This window comes from Mesoplodon densirostris, chromosome 5 (assembly GCF_025265405.1).
Source record: "Mesoplodon densirostris isolate mMesDen1 chromosome 5, mMesDen1 primary haplotype, whole genome shotgun sequence".
In the NCBI taxonomy this organism is placed as follows: domain Eukaryota; kingdom Metazoa; phylum Chordata; class Mammalia; order Artiodactyla; family Ziphiidae; genus Mesoplodon; species Mesoplodon densirostris.
In genome coordinates, this window is record NC_082665.1 from 67,222,419 (window position 1) to 67,237,888 (window position 15,470).

Below are 15,470 nucleotides of genomic sequence, written 5' to 3' on the forward strand. Positions count from 1 at the left end.
AACTATACATGCTGACCTAGAGGGTTGTTGTTATATATTAATGAGTATAAGATACAAGTTGCATATATCTAGATCTGTCTATATTATGATCCCATTTTTGTATAAAATAGGGGGAAACCCTATACGTTCATAGTTGCATACAAAAAAAACCCATGTGGAACAAATATACACCAAACTGTTTACACTGGTTATTTCAGACTAATGGGATTTGAGGGTTATGGGGAAGATTATTAATTTTATGTTTGCATAAATGTCTGTACTACTTGACTTATAAAAAGCAATTGTTAATTTTGTAATTTAAAACTCTTATAAAGCTAAACATTTTTTTTTTTTTTTGCGGTACACGGGCCTCTCACTGTTGTGGCCTCTCCTGCTGCAGAGCACAGGCTCCGGACGCGCAGGCTCAGCGGCCATGGCTCACGGGCCCAGCCGCTCCGCGGCATGTGGGATCTTCCCGGACCAGGGCACGAACCCGTGTCCCCTGCATCGGCAGGTGGACTCTCAACCACTGCGCCACCAGGGAAGCCCAAAGCTAAACCTTTTTTAAAAGGAAAAATATCTCTACATTCACATCTGATTTTTAACTTCTGAGATAAAAATTTCACTTCTCTCAGATAGACAAGGTGTGCTTTTATAAAGATGCAATCGTTGGCACTGCTCTGCAGACTGGTAGCTCCAGCGAGGTAACCACACTAGCCTTGGCCACCGTCCTCTGGCTCCCACCCTCAGGACTTACCTCGATGCAGAGGCAGGTGGGCTCTCCCTTCTCTGTGACTGCACATTCCCGGCCGGCTCCACAAAACACATTGGCACAGATCTTGGATTTGCTCCTTGGTTCCTCCTAAAACACAAAATCATCAAGGAAGCCCTGTCAGTGAGATGAGCCCATCTCCGGATGAGCCAATGGTGGTGATTATCTCTCAGGCTCGGGCCGTGGCCTAGAGTCGAAGGGTCCTGAACAGCCAGAAGTTCTCCCCAACAGCCAGCATCAATCTTGCTGGCACTGCTCCTTCTCAAGCCCAGCTACCTATGAATCTCTAAGATTGTTTCTCAAAGAGCAAGGGCTTCTTTCTTGCATGCTTCCTTTCTTCTAAAACGTTTATTGAACACCCATTAAATGCCAATACTAGGCTAAGGACTGGAGATAAAAAGGCATAGTCCCTGCCCTCAAGAAGCTCCATGGCTATCCAAGGAAACAGAATAAAGAGACCTCTAGAAAGCAATGAGCAAGTGTTAACAACAGGAAGGTGAGACTCAAACAAGACTTTCTGAAGATAAGATGCCTTAACTGACTCCTAAAGGATAAGAAGAGCAAGCCAGGCAGAAGTGGAAATGCTTGAGAGAAATACGGATTTCTGAAGGACCAAAATCTCACTGAGCAGTGGTCAAGGCACTGCCATCTCAAAAGGCCAAAGAAGGATGGCTAAACCATTGGAAACATGGATCTGCTATTATTCGACATGGTCTTATGCAGCCCCTATCCATATCTGCCTCTGGCTTCAAGACCAAGAGGGCCAGAGAATCACCTGACAGACAGAACTGTTCTCAAACCACTTGTGGTCAGACATTCGTGTTCAGACATATGCAGCAAAACTGACAAGGCAGGGAATGGTCCCGGTCTGTGCCACTGACGATGTGGGTGTTCACAGGCACTAATCTGTCAGTGACACAGTCCTTGGTGGCAGAAAGCTAGCCCTACCTCATCTGCCACTCAGGTCAGCAGTAGTGGAGGCTGAACGAAGGAGAATGATTTCTTGAGCCCTTTTCTTGACTGGATGGGCAGGCAATCACCAGTGCCTCCAGGCTCCTGCCCACTGGGGTAGCATTGGCCGTGGAAGAACCAGCAAAGATGGCAGAGGCTGGGATGGGGTCGTGGGACTGGCTATAGTAAAGATGGGGGATGGAACCTAAGATTGCATCCTTCAGGCCATGTCTGCCGTGTCATGCAGAGGACTCGCAGCCACAAAGCTTGTAACTGTAAAATTCTTATAGTCGGTAAATGTCTTACATCCAAGAAAAGGTCAAAGAAAGCCATAAACAAGTGGACGTTGAGAGCTGAGAGCGTATGTCCGATACAAGTTGGTCTGCTGCCACCCGGAGGCTGCTCTGCAAACTCTAGGTTATTTTCTCTCTGAGCCAGCTTGCCGGTCATGCAGGGCTCCCATTGGTCTAGAAACCCTTGCCATGCTCACATTTCATTGGTTCACAAGCTGTTGCTAAACCCATTCTCTTTTGGATGTTGCTAAGGCGAATTCAATAAAGCTGGCAGGGAGCAAAGAAAGAGGAAGTAATTCCCAGCAGGCTGGGGGTACTGGAGAGCTGTTGTTTCCTAAACCAGGAGTGGAGATAAAATCGAGTATATTCTCCAGGCAGGGCCCTCTTGGAAACTCCCCGGGAATGGCAAGCAGCTCTAAAAATGAAGAGGAAAAGGCTACTGCTGACCAGTGTAAAAAAAAATCTCAGATAAGACTACCTTCTCCTCTCCCCCTTCATGAAACAACATGCTGAGGGCTACAGACAAATATATACCCCCAGTGAGCGTGTCACGTGAGTTAAAGACACACTACTGCACAAAAAAGCATGCTCAGACATAGGCCTACGCTCAAAGGCACACCAGCAGACAGTCCCACAAGCCTTTACCACTTACTAGCTGTATGTCCATAATTAGTCACTTCAGTTCTCTGAGCTTTGCTTTCTTCATCTGTAAAATAGGGGTAAATACCTGCCCTACCTTGTGAAGATGAAATGAGATAATATATTTGGAACTGCATCATAAACTTGTTAAGTATTATTCATTTTAATGATTATAGAGTTTCCTGCAGAATAACCTGTGGCATTTACAGAGCCTCTTTTCATCTTATGTTTGTTTTTAGTGAGTATTAAAAATAAAAGCTTTTACTGATAGGTCGAACTCAACCCAAGTCATTTTTCAGAAATAATTCTCAAAAATCCATTTAAAGAAACAGATACCCTTTACATAAAATAACGACTAATATTTGAATAGTACTATTAAAATTTACAAAGCGTTTTCATACATACACTTTCATCTTACTGTGGACAGCCCTGCAAAAACATGCGTATTAGTAACCACATTTTATAGATGAGGAAACTGAAAATGGGAAGGTCGAGTAACTTGCCCAAGGTCCCACAGCTAAAAATGAGGAGCTAGGATTCCAACCCAGATCTTCAGACAATAGATGACTAAGCTCCTATTTATAAATGCCTGGCGCCCTGCTAAGTGATTTTCATTTTACAGGATCTTGTTTAAGCTCTACGACAACACCATAAATCAGACATCATAACTATCCCCATTTTATAGATGAGGGAACTAAGCCTTAAGAGGTTAAATAAGTAGCAAGTGGCAGAGCTAGGGTTGTACCCAACCGAAGGGAAAACTAGTCTTTTATATTTGATTTATTTTCATATCTATAAGATTGAAGATTAAGGAAATCATGATGGGGATTTGATTTGCGTCATTAGCAAATGTCAGGAGAAAGTGCTTAAAGGTATGACAGAGTTAGATTTGATGTCCACCTCCCACCTCTGCTCCTTACTTACCATGGTTGTGGGCAAGGTACTGTCTTTAAACCTCAGTTTCTAGTGTGTAGAATGGGAACACTAATCTCCATGAGGACTCTGGGAGGGTTATATGAGATGTACTGCATGCAGCACAGTGCCTGCTGCCCCACAACAGGAAGCGGCCGTTATTACAGGGGGCAACTGATTTTCATACAATTTTCCCACCGAGGTGCTGTCATCACCTTGGGCTGTCAAGTCCCCAACCATCCTTCCTTACACTGAATGATAACACTGAGAGCAGCACTGACCGAATGGAAAAAACCAAGGGCCTAACAACCCTGTGATCGTGTTTGAAGACCACAGAGAAATGCTAGCTAAACAGCATTCCTCTTTGCAGGCGGCACATCTGTCAATAGGGGGCAATCTCTCTCTTTGTCTTATGGAGCTTGGAGTCGCAATGCAGAAGCGCAGCTTTGGCTTCAGCAGCTCCTCCCAATCGAGATGTGACAAAGTGGGGTGGGAGAATGGGCGGGTGCCCTGCGGGCATCAGGACACCAAGAACCAGGGATTTGCTGACTTGGGAAAAAACATCTAACCTGAAGCCCTCACAGCACCCCAGCCCCCTATTCTGACCATTCACAGGCATGCTATCATGTAGAAATCAGTACGGAAAAAAATTTTCAAAATTTTCTTTGTGTCATTGAAAGCCCTTCTCCAAGCCCTATGTTCTCTGCGAGCAGGGATGCCAGGAGCATCCCTGAGGCTCCTGAGAAGTTCCTCAGGGTGGTAGGTGGTCTTACCCGTCTGCTGAGTGACTGATTCTGAGTGGGGGAGAACATCTTGAGAGGGGATAAACATGGCAGGAACATGCTCAAGGCACAGGACAATGCTGCCTGGTGTGTGAGTGTAGGAAGAGAGAGATGAGGTGGGGCTGGCAGGTGGCAGGGGGCGGGTCAGGCCAGGTGATCCAAGGGGCTCTCCATGGATCTGATGCACAGTGAAGACCCTGGGAAGTTTGGGACGGGGCAGGTGACATGATGAAGGTGGTTGCTTTCGAATATTGCGTCTGGTCCTTTCCAGCTTGGAAATACCGACTCAAAGCGCAGGGCAGCCTGGAGAGAGGCTGGAGACAAAAACCTGCCAGGTGTAAGACTGCAGTCTTGTGGGGGGGGGGGGTGACCAGGGCCTAGGGCTAGTATTAATCAGAGCACCTACAACTGAGTGAGGCTCTTCACAGATCTCTTTGTCCTCACAACGTCTGTGTAGGTTTCCATATTTTTAGTTCCATGTAACAGATAGGGAGGAATTATAAGATTCACAAAAGCTCTGTGATGTGCAGAGTCCACATAACTAGCTAGAGCTGCGTCAGAACCGTAACACAGGTCAGCCTGACCCCAGAGTCTTGATAATCCCTTATGGGGAACAGTCAAATGAGCTGCAGGGAGAGGGTACAGCTATAAGGGCTGGCACAGGGGAGTCACAGGCACAATGCAGTTCTCACAATGGAAAGAAAATGGTCTGCTTTACTACCATATCAATTTTAGGAATTAGGTCCGAAAGTTGTATGAGAATTTCATCTACGTAGAGATAACGACATTGGCATCTGAATATTCTCTGGGAGTGTTGAGGTCACAGGTATGTGAACCGGTAGTCTGAATATACCTGTGTGACTGACTGGAGAGAGGGAGTGTGTTCTGGAAGTGAGGCCACCATGCTATATTGAGAAAAATCAACAAAATACTTGCTCCCTATGGAGAAACATCAAGTTTCTAGCTTTATCCTTCTATATCCTCTCCCTGACTTGCTTTTATATTGTTTTCATTATGTGTTGCAAGCCATGCTCTGGGGGTTTGGTCTCATGTTAATCTGCACAATTCAAATTCCCCTTGGTAAAAGATGACCGGGAACACTGCTGACTTTTACCAGGGAAAAATGTCCTCTCTGAGCCACTGCATGGTGATGATACCTTGTTTGAATAGCAATTTTGATGAGTCTGTAATTTTTACTATTACTTTTATTTTCAAAACCTTTTAGGATACGCAGGCAGGGGTTACTTCTAAGGCCCCTCCAGATGTAACATCCTGGGATAAAGAAGAAATGGAGGCTCACAGCTGTATCGGCTGGTCCAAGACCTCATGGGTACAGACCTGGGTCCTGGCCCAAGGTCTCCAGACTTTAATTCCAGCCCTCTTTCCACTAAACCACTTTGCCTCTCTACAAATCAGAGCTAGAAAAGGTATTGTCTTGGATCCAAGGTCTAAAAAAAAAAAAAACAACAGAAATTATCTTTGCACTTGAAAAAGATCCTTTGCAAGCCATGGGAAAACCAGTTATTTGCAAAACCACCAGTAGAGGTGACAGGGTGTCTGAGTCTCTGGGCTGAGCAGCACTAAGCCTGAACATAAAATATGCTTCGAATGTTTAAAAGAAGTCTTCTGAAGTAAAACAATTTCTGGAAGAACAGTGTGCTTTGGCAGGGGAGGAAGCTTATAAGCAAAGCCATAAAAGTGTCAGCTTAATATACCATCATCACTTCACTAATGTGAACTGGGTCGGCTCTGTCCCCTCCATCCCTTTTCTCCTTCCCAACTTTCTTTTTGAAAAAAACAGCACTACGTATGCCAAGGTGGAATTTTGGCTCCCCTTGCCACTATTCTGTGACAGAGAGGCTTTGCTGACATGAGAAAGGCTCTCCTTGCTTTGCCAGAATTAGTCATGGAAACTTCACAGGAACACCAGGGCCCCTCAGATACGCTGAGCACCAGAGCTGGGGACAAAGGAATTCACAGAACTGGGGAGAGCAGGAGACCTGGGTGGAGCACAGGCTGGGACGGCCGTTCTGGAATGGAACCCAGTAGCACAGGCCTCAGAAAGCCAGGAAGAAAGCAAGGCCACTTCAGGACCTTGAAATATGGCTGGAGCATCATGTGAGCTTGCTCAATTCTCTGATTCTTTTTCTCTGAAGAGTGTGTTGCTGCGTCCTACATACTCCGGGAAAGAGGAGGAAGGAGTGACTCTAGCAGTTGCTCTGATGCGCTTGGCAATAGGCAGTTTGTCCCTCCCTCGTGGGTGCTCACAACCAATCCCTCATCTTAAGGTTTAGACACCAGGGCCAGACCCAGGTTTTGCGGGGCCTGAAGCTTAAACAAGTTGAGGGGCCCCGCTTAAGAAAAAGAATATACAACTATGACTGCAAAATTGGGCACAGGGCTTTGGAAGTGGGCCTTACAAGTAAAAGGACCGAAACTGAAGCTTAATTAGCTTCTCAGTCAATCTGACTCACCATAAACAAGAAGGCTTTGAGGGCTTTAGTCTCTTAGTCAGAGCCCTATTTAATATTTTATGCACACAAAGCGTATCTCAAGTAGACTAAACGCCTGCACATTTTGGCTTCCCACAGACTCACCACATTGTCTTGCCAGAGAAAAATGCTCAGTAAACGTTTTTTACATTAAATGTCATTTGGGGTTCTTCAGGTTGATGTCAGTGTCAGTGGCCAGTGACAATGCACTCAGGATGTTTGGGGTAAGGCATGGCTAAGCTTTATGATATCAAAATAAGGGCTGCATCACCCCCAAGAGGATTAGCCTTAAGATTAAAAAAAAAAACAAAAAACCTCTATTATGGATCTGTCATTCAAGAATTATCTAATTTTTCATTGTATTAATTTCTATTTCAGCCTCTATCATAGCTTACAGGACAGCACATTTTCTACTCATTATGTGATAATGTATTGTGTGCCTGGAAATGCCTACTTTCAAATTTCAAATGGGACAAAGCTGTTTACCTTAACCACTGCCTTTGTTATTTTACAGACTCTGTCACATTCTCTTAAGTGCTGGCCCTGTCACACAAGGATCTACACTGCCATCTTCATACGGAAGCCCTTTCACCTTCCCAGCTGCTCATGTGCCACCTCTGGAATGCCTCCCCCTCCATATGTTAGGACTTTTTTGAGGTGGCCCAGATACAGCATGGCAGACTGGATGCTTGGTTTCTATATAATGGTAAGTTCAGTTTTCTGCAATGGTCTTGTCCAGTCATAGCATAAGCCAATAGCGGCATTTAGTAAGCACAGAGTTAGAAATATATTAGAAATATATTTCACATGGACTAAAAATAATCTCACAAGGGTCTGTGAGGGTGGAGTATTCATCCCCGTTGGCAGTGAGGAGGCTGTAACTCTGAGTTGTGCTGTGACTGAGGTAGGTAGGCATTTCTGCTCTCACGCCTTCAGGTCATGGTCCACAGCAATGAGCTGGGTGTCTTCCTGTGGAGTGCCATGCTATCTCCCCAACTCAGGCACATGCAATGATGCCACTGTGACAGGGGCTATTGGGCTCCCCACTATCTGTCAATAGTCCTCAGAGTGACCCCTGGGAATTCCCAAGATAGTGTGGCAGTCTTCCTAAAGGGTGCTTTTTGTAAGTTCCCTGGTTTCACAATTTCACCCTTCAGTTTCATCAGAAACCTGAATGGAAACATTTAAGCCAGACCACTCTCCACCCTGAATTAGTCTGTTAGGTTTGAGCATGGTATTCATTTTCTGTTTTCCAACCATCTGCCTGAGACTTGTCCATTTTAAAGGACAAAGCAGAGGGTATGGATAGTCCTCTAGTCTTCTTCAGTGAAAGCCAAAAGCAAGGAGTTTAAACCTCTCAGAAAGCATATTTGATAATGCCTATAACAACAAACAAGAAGGATAACAGGGGCTTCCCTGGTGGCGCAGTGGTTAAGATTCTGCCTGCCAATGCAGGGGACACGGGTTCGAGCCCTGGTCCGGGAATTTCCCACATGCTGTGGAGCAACTAAGCCCGTGCACCATAACTACTGAGCCTGCGCTCTAGAGCCCGTGAGCCACGACTACTGAGCTCGCGTGCTACAACTACTGAAGCCTGCGTGCCTAGAGCCCGTGCTGTGCAATAAGAGAAGCCACCACAATGAGAAGCCCGCGCACCACAACGAAGAGTAGCCCCTGCTCGCCGCAACTAGAGAAAGCTTGCGCACAGCAGTGAAGACTCAACGCAGCCAAAAATAAATAAATAAATTTATTTAAAAAAAAAGGATAACAGCCTGTGACCAGCATGGTACAAGTCCTGTGGCATAGACTCTAAAAGAGTACAGGATGTGGCCTCTGCCTTCACAGAAGTTTCTAACCTAGTCCGGGAGATGAAACTAACACACACAGACCAATGCAGTCCTGAAGTAAATGGGGATGACCTTAGGGTTTCATGGACGAGGTGGGACTCGTCCTGAAGAATGGTAGAATCTGGACAGAAAATCTGTACGTCTCTGAGCAGGAGGGTTTTAAGAACAGTTGGGTGGTGGTATGTGGGAAGAAACAGGTCAGGTGGAATTGTGGGCACACGGAAACCAGCTAGAAAGAGTCTGGGGTGATGAGTCTCATGGAAGGTAGTGACATGGATTCAGAGAAAGGAAGAAATCCAAGAGCAATCTCTAAAGAACAAGGGGATCTGGCAACATACCAGACAGAAGAGAGGAAGGAGAAAATCCAGGGAGCTGCCAAGATCTTTGGCTTTGAGAGCCTGGAAGGCTGCTGGTGTGTCTGTCAGAGTGGAGCCCTGGGAAGGGGCTGAATGAAAGGGGGGCAGGCAATGATGAGTCAGTTATGGACATTAGTCTAAAGGGACAGTAAAACATCCCACTAAGTTGAAAATAAAGGATTGGAGGTGCACATCTGGACATCATCTGTGTAGATGATGAGAACAAATGAGCTCAGGAGGACAGGATGGGAATGGAGGGCTGAGGGCAACTGAGAGAAAGGGACAAGATGAGTACAGAGAGCAGCAGGAAGGAAGGCAGGTTGCCCATGGGGTCCTTGTGCAAATCAGAAAAGGTGTCTTCCCCTTTGGGCAGATGCAACACCGGGCCAGGTTACAGGGCTTGGCAAGCAGAGTGTGGGTTGGATTTCAGCCCCCCTCACCTCCTTGTGCAGTGAAGAGCCTGCACAACTGTATGAGGGCTCTGAAGGCAGACCAGCCAAGAAAGAAGAGTAGGCACATTCAGAAAACTGGGAGCAGGGGCTTCCCTGGTGGCGCAGTGGTTGAGAGTCCGCCTGCCGATGCAGGGGACACGGGTTCGTGCCCCTATCCCGGAAGATCCCACATGCCGCGGAGTGGCTGGGCCCGCGAGCCATGGCCGCGGAGCCTGTGTGTCCGGAGCCTGTGCTCTGCAACGGGAGAGGCCACAACAGTGAGAGGCCCGCGTACAGAAGAAAAAAAAAAAAAAAAAAGAAAACTGGGAGCAAAACCAGGAAGTCTAGAGAGCTCCTAGAAATGGATGATGAATGGCACTGCATGAGAAATGCTTTGGCAAACATTGGGAAGTAGGCAAAAAAAAAAAAAAAAACCCACAGAGAAACTTTTAAACCTCTGCTAAAACCTGAATCAGTAACCCAGGGGTCAGACCAGGCAGAGGCAGTGAGGTCCTATGTAAAGAGAATTGGTGCAAGAGCCTGGAGAGAGGCCTTGGACATGTCTCTGCTTCTAACACACTGTGTGACTTAGGGCAAGGTGCTTGACCTCTCTGGGCCTCAGATTCCCCATCTATAAATGCAAGTGTTGTTGATGATGCCAAAGTCCCTTAAACTGTTAGAATTCTCTTACCCAGTAAGCACAGGAATTTACTATTTCAGGTGTTCCTGAATATCAAACTTTAATCTCCCAAGGAAACTAACCTCAACTAAAGATATTGGTTATGTATAGACCCTCCTGAGGGTGTTTCAGGGTTTTTGCTGGGCTTTGGTGGGGGAATTAAAGTTGGATTTCATAGTCAAAGGATTTTCATAAGCAATGCTTTTTCATTCCCTCCTGGATCATGGCAGAGGCAATCAGGGGAGCAGTAATGGGACCCCAACTGTGTGGCCTGATTTCACTCTTAGTTAACTGGTTGGAACCCTCTACTCCCCCAGAATGCCATTACTAACATTTTTATTCTATTTGTGTTTGCCTTGCAAGAAAAAAAAGGGAAGAAAAGAAGGGAGAGAATGGCTAAAGGAAATTCACATGAGATTCACAATTCTTCATTCCTGCCAAGAACCTGTCACTGAAGTATGTCTGGGACTGCCAGGACTTACATTTACTCAGCATTCATGCTCTAATTATTTCCACATGTAGTTCAAGGAAAATGGTTGATTAAAGTTAAAAAAAAAAAAAAAACCACACACCTAAGTCCCAATTCCCTCAACTAAAGAGGGGAGACAGGTCTAGGGCCGCTGTGCAAGAGTTCTGAGAGCCAGTTTTAGAAGTGTCCCCTGCCGTGCTGGCCACATCTGGACCAACATCCCCACACATTCCCGGCACTCCTTCCCGAGCAAGCCAACCCTCCACCTCCCCAGGCTTCCCAAGCCCTGAACAAAAGAGAATTCACATTCTTTGGACTTCTGAGTGGAACATAGGATTTATTCCCCTGCTTTGGTGGAAGGCAGAAGAGATATGAATACAGGCTAAGAGCTACAAGTTCTCCTCACCAGCCCTTTTGGCCTGGGCTCTTCTCAATTTAGGTAGCTCCTGGTATCACGTAAGTCCTAAGGAAGGAATCCAGTGTGGCAGAGAACTTGGGTACCTTCCCTGAACTGGGGGATAACCATTGGTGGCTCCTTTCCATCATCCCAGTTTGCACAGGGCTCTCCCTAAAACTGAAAGGCAATCTACTACTCTCCAAGGTGGTTCACGTGACCTGGCACCAATACCAACATTGTCACCTACTTGGCCACACTTAACCAGGTCTTTGGCACGTGGCTCAGTCTTCTTCCTCTCTTTTGGGTGACTTCATTGTTCACTTGGCCTTCTCACCTCCAAGAATCCTCATTTCTCAGGTGTTCTGGCTACAGGCGCTTCAGGAGGTGTCTGTGAGTAGAGCAGGTGGCCACAGCAGACTAAAATAAAGGGTATGGGGCACCTGAGGTTCTACGTTTGAAAAGAGAACTCATTACCCTCTGAAAATGTCAACACCATGAGGTATTGTTATCTGCTTCGTTAACCTTCAGATGGGCAAAGAATGTCCCACAGGACCAGCTAAAAAAATAATGTCACCATCTGGGAAGTCTGATTTATCGTCTGGATTGCCCCAATTCTTCCTGTCCTTCAAAGCTCAGCTCAAGTCACACCACTCCATCCTCAGTGACTTCTTCCTTTTGATTGGTATGAATTCCTCCTTCCTTCTCTGAACGCTCATTCCTCTCTGTATGAACTCCTTTTGATCACTTATAAAAATTTTTAATTGATTGTGCAGATTTTGTCTTCCGAACTCTAAGTTCCTAAAGGACAAGGATTATGTTTTAGACTCCTGTCACAGGTCCTGGCATAGCACCCTGTGACACTCAGTCAACCTTCGTTGAAAGTATGAAAGGGGGACTGAACCCCACTGCCCTAAGGACTTGGAGCAGGGGCAGAAAGCCAGCCCCTGTGCCAGCTTCCCTCCTGGGGCTGCCCCCTTCCAGGACCAGTCTTTTTGGGGAAACAGCCTCAAGACCCAACTCTTTTCCACCAGGCCATAAATATTTAGCTTGGAATTTCACTAATTAGAGATTGTCTTAGACCCACAGAAAGACACTGGGGTGTGCGTGTGTGTGTGTTTTGATGAAGCGGACAGGAGAACAATGGGGGACTGAAATGACTTTCAGACATGTCCTTGTTCACAATTAATATATAACCTAGCTGATACGCTGAGGGAATGAGAATCTGGTGGAGGGAGGGGGGGTGGAAGATGAGGTCAGGCAGAAATATGAGGTCCCTCAGGGAGGGCAAAATTGGGTGGGACTTCACAGTGTAGCATACAGGCCACCCAAGAGCAGCCCAACAAGGTGGCCTATAAAAGGGAGAAGTGGAGCTGAAGAGAAGCACGTGAGAAGAGGCCAAGAGAAATTGTGAAAATGGGCTTATTATCAAGGCAGCTGTTTTGTGTTACCTCTTCTCAGGAACCCCACCCGACATTGCCCTGAGGTAGAAGGAAGGCAAGATGGTCAGTCTTCCTACATGAGAAAAAGAGGCTTCTTGCCTTGTTCTACCCCTCCTCCAGTCTGAGAATCTCTCTAGCCACTCCCCTCTGGCTCATCCACTAGGCTGACCTTGCAGTGGGCTGGAATACACTGAAATGCGAGTTGCCAGGGCAGGGCAAAGACTTAGCTGTGCCCGAGTGATTTATTTCCCCTGGTGCTTGCGGAAAAAGAATTGTGATGTCCAACCAAGAGCTGAGACCATTTGACAGAATGGAGGGGGCAAGAGGGTAGGGGGAAAGCCAAGAAGGCAGGGTTGACTGGAACAAAATAGAACAGAGAGACCCAGAGACCCAGCATAGCAGAGCAGCCTAAGTCTCCTCTTTAAAGGCATAGACAAAGCCCTGGGAATCTTTTGGGGTAGTGTAGCTGAAAAGCATCTGTCAAGTTTGCAAGCATCCTGGCAATTATTCTCCAGCCCAGGGAATGCAGAAGGGGTTAAAACCCAGCAAGAAACTCTGGACTAACGAAGTCTCCATATGTGTGGCTCGGTATGGTTCTAGGAGAAATAGACAGATGTAATTAGAAATGCTCAGACATTGTGTTGTCATGGCAACTGCCAGACAGGGGCAGGGGGAGGGGGGCACTGGGGGGAAGTAGGGGGAAAACCTGGAGTCTGAGGAATACAATCTTCCAACGAAATGCCAGAGGCAGGTGGTGGTCATCACCCTCAGGCTCCACAAGCAGGGTCTGTTTGTCTAGCCTACCCACTCCCAGACTCTTGAGGACTCTCCCTACCCAGTTCCTCCTCACTTCTCACTGCCCAGGTACATACCCAGAGCAATTCCAAATGCAAATGAAGGGCTACATTCAGATGGTATCCAAAGGAAGTTGATTCTTGGAGAAGAGTTTGTGCAGGTGATATTGTTTTCCGGGCAGTCTCTGGCCCCAGGAGCTTTCTGGATCTGAGTCTGAGGACCAGTGAAGGAAGCTGCAGGCTTCATTTATATATCACTATGGAGCCTAGCTCCTCTATGAGGGGGATGCTGGATGAGTGCTGAGGGCAAGTAGGGGTATGTGAGCTTAAGTGGGGGAACACGTGCTCATAGTAGGACAATGATACATTTTATCAGCCAAACTGGGACATTTTTGAGAGTAAAAGGGGGAACTTTCAAATAGATTACTTGGACAACAGGCATAAACTGTGACACATGGTCACCTTAATTATTAGGCTGCCCAAGTGGAAAATGCTTATTTTCATTTTATAATGTGGGAATTCTTACGTGGTGTCTGTGAGCCCCTAGAAACCCAGCTATAGATTTGGGGACTCAGTTTTCCTAGGGCATAACCTAGGAAAGATGAAAAACCCAAAGAAAGTACTATTTTGGGCCTGAGCTGCCTCTTGTAGCTTTAATCTCCCTTGATTCAACTGCCACATGAGGATATTCATGGGGTTCTGCTGCTGCAAAGCTGGGGAACCCGGGCAGATGAGACCATTGTTATTTCAAAATCTTTGTCATTACAAATCCTTCTAACTACTTCTCTAAAGAGACAGTCATTAATTTCATGCATCGTTGCCAAAGGGAGATGATTCTCAATGAATTTACGGCAATAATGTGGTCAATGGAGTGGGATCATTCCACAGCAGTGAGACCTAATAAATCTCCCCCTGAAGAGGGGAGGTTTCCAAAGGTACATTCTTAAATATTCCTTAACAACAGAACCAAAAGCAGTGGCTCAGGGATCCTCTGGTCACAAAACCCAGGGAAAGGTCAGACTCCCCCAGGCAACCAGCAGAAATGACTGTATTTTAGGTATAATACAGCCAGCCTAGAAATTATGAGCATGTGGTCCAGCCACAACCTCAGTTACAAACTTGTAGGATGTTTAAAAGGTAAGGCCACCCAGGGTGCATCCCCTAGTATTTTCTCAGGGACTCTGGGAATCACAGCCATCTGGTCAGAGTTCCTGGCAGTTACTTAGCAATCATGGCTGGTCGTAGCCCTCTCCTCTCAACCCTGGTTCAAGGTTGGCAGCCACTGGGGCCAATGTGCCTTATTTACCTGGACCTATACCCCGACAGGTTCTGGAAAATGGGGCTCAAAGTCTCTGAGCTTAATGTAGAGCTTCCCCAAGATTTTTGGGTGGCAATTACGACCCTTAATCATCAATTAACACTGCTGCTCTCTGCTGGGCAGGAGTGTCAGGAAATTCCAGCACCCACTGCATGTTTCTTGGGTTTTAATAGTCCAGTTTAGAGGAATGTTAATCTTTCTGGAACGAATTAAGAATTACATAAAATCAATCCTTTTGAAAAAAGCTACACTCCAAACACAATTTAATCTGCACTTCCTTATCATTGTCCAGAGTGGAATTGGACAAAACCTATTTTGGAGAAAGTCAGCAAAATATGGAATAATCAAGCAACAAAATACCAAACATCATGCTAGATGCTAGGGACTCAAGGAACAATAAAGCATAGTCCATGTCCCTAAGCTGGTGACAGTTTAGATGAGAAGATGGAATTTTAAATAACAGAACAACACAATCTAATAAGAGCTAAGTCAAGACAATGTGTGGCTAAATGCAACATATGGTTAGGTGACAACTGTCTAGAGCAGTGCTGTCCAATAGAAATATAACACCAGGCTCATAAATGAGTTAAATTTTTCTAGTAGTCATATTTTATTTTATTTTTATTTTTTTAATTATTTTTTATTTTTTTGCGGTACGCGGGCCTCTCACTGTTGTGGCCTCTCCCGTTGCGGAGCACAGGCTCCGGACGCGCAGGCTCAGCGGCCATGGCTCACGGGCCTAGCCGTTCCGCGTCATGTGGGACCTTCCCGGACCAGGGCACGAACCCGTATCCCCTGCATCGGCAGGCAGACTCTCAACCACTGCGCCACCAGGGAAGCCCTAGTAGCCATATTTTAAAAAGCCAAATGAAACAGATAAAATTATTTTAATAATTTGTTTTATTAAGCCAATATAGCCA

The 15,470-nt window shown here is 46.1% G+C and overlaps 1 protein-coding gene across 1 annotated transcript in view; it reads right to left on the reverse strand.

The window, feature by feature from the left end:
* Positions 1-15,470, reverse strand: part of FSTL1 (follistatin like 1) — a 52,091-nt gene that overhangs the window by 17,781 nt on the left and 18,840 nt on the right. The window contains exon 3 of the mRNA XM_060098982.1: positions 737-841. Within this exon, the coding sequence (XP_059954965.1) occupies positions 737-841 (105 nt within the window). The remainder of the gene's footprint in view (positions 1-736; positions 842-15,470) is intronic.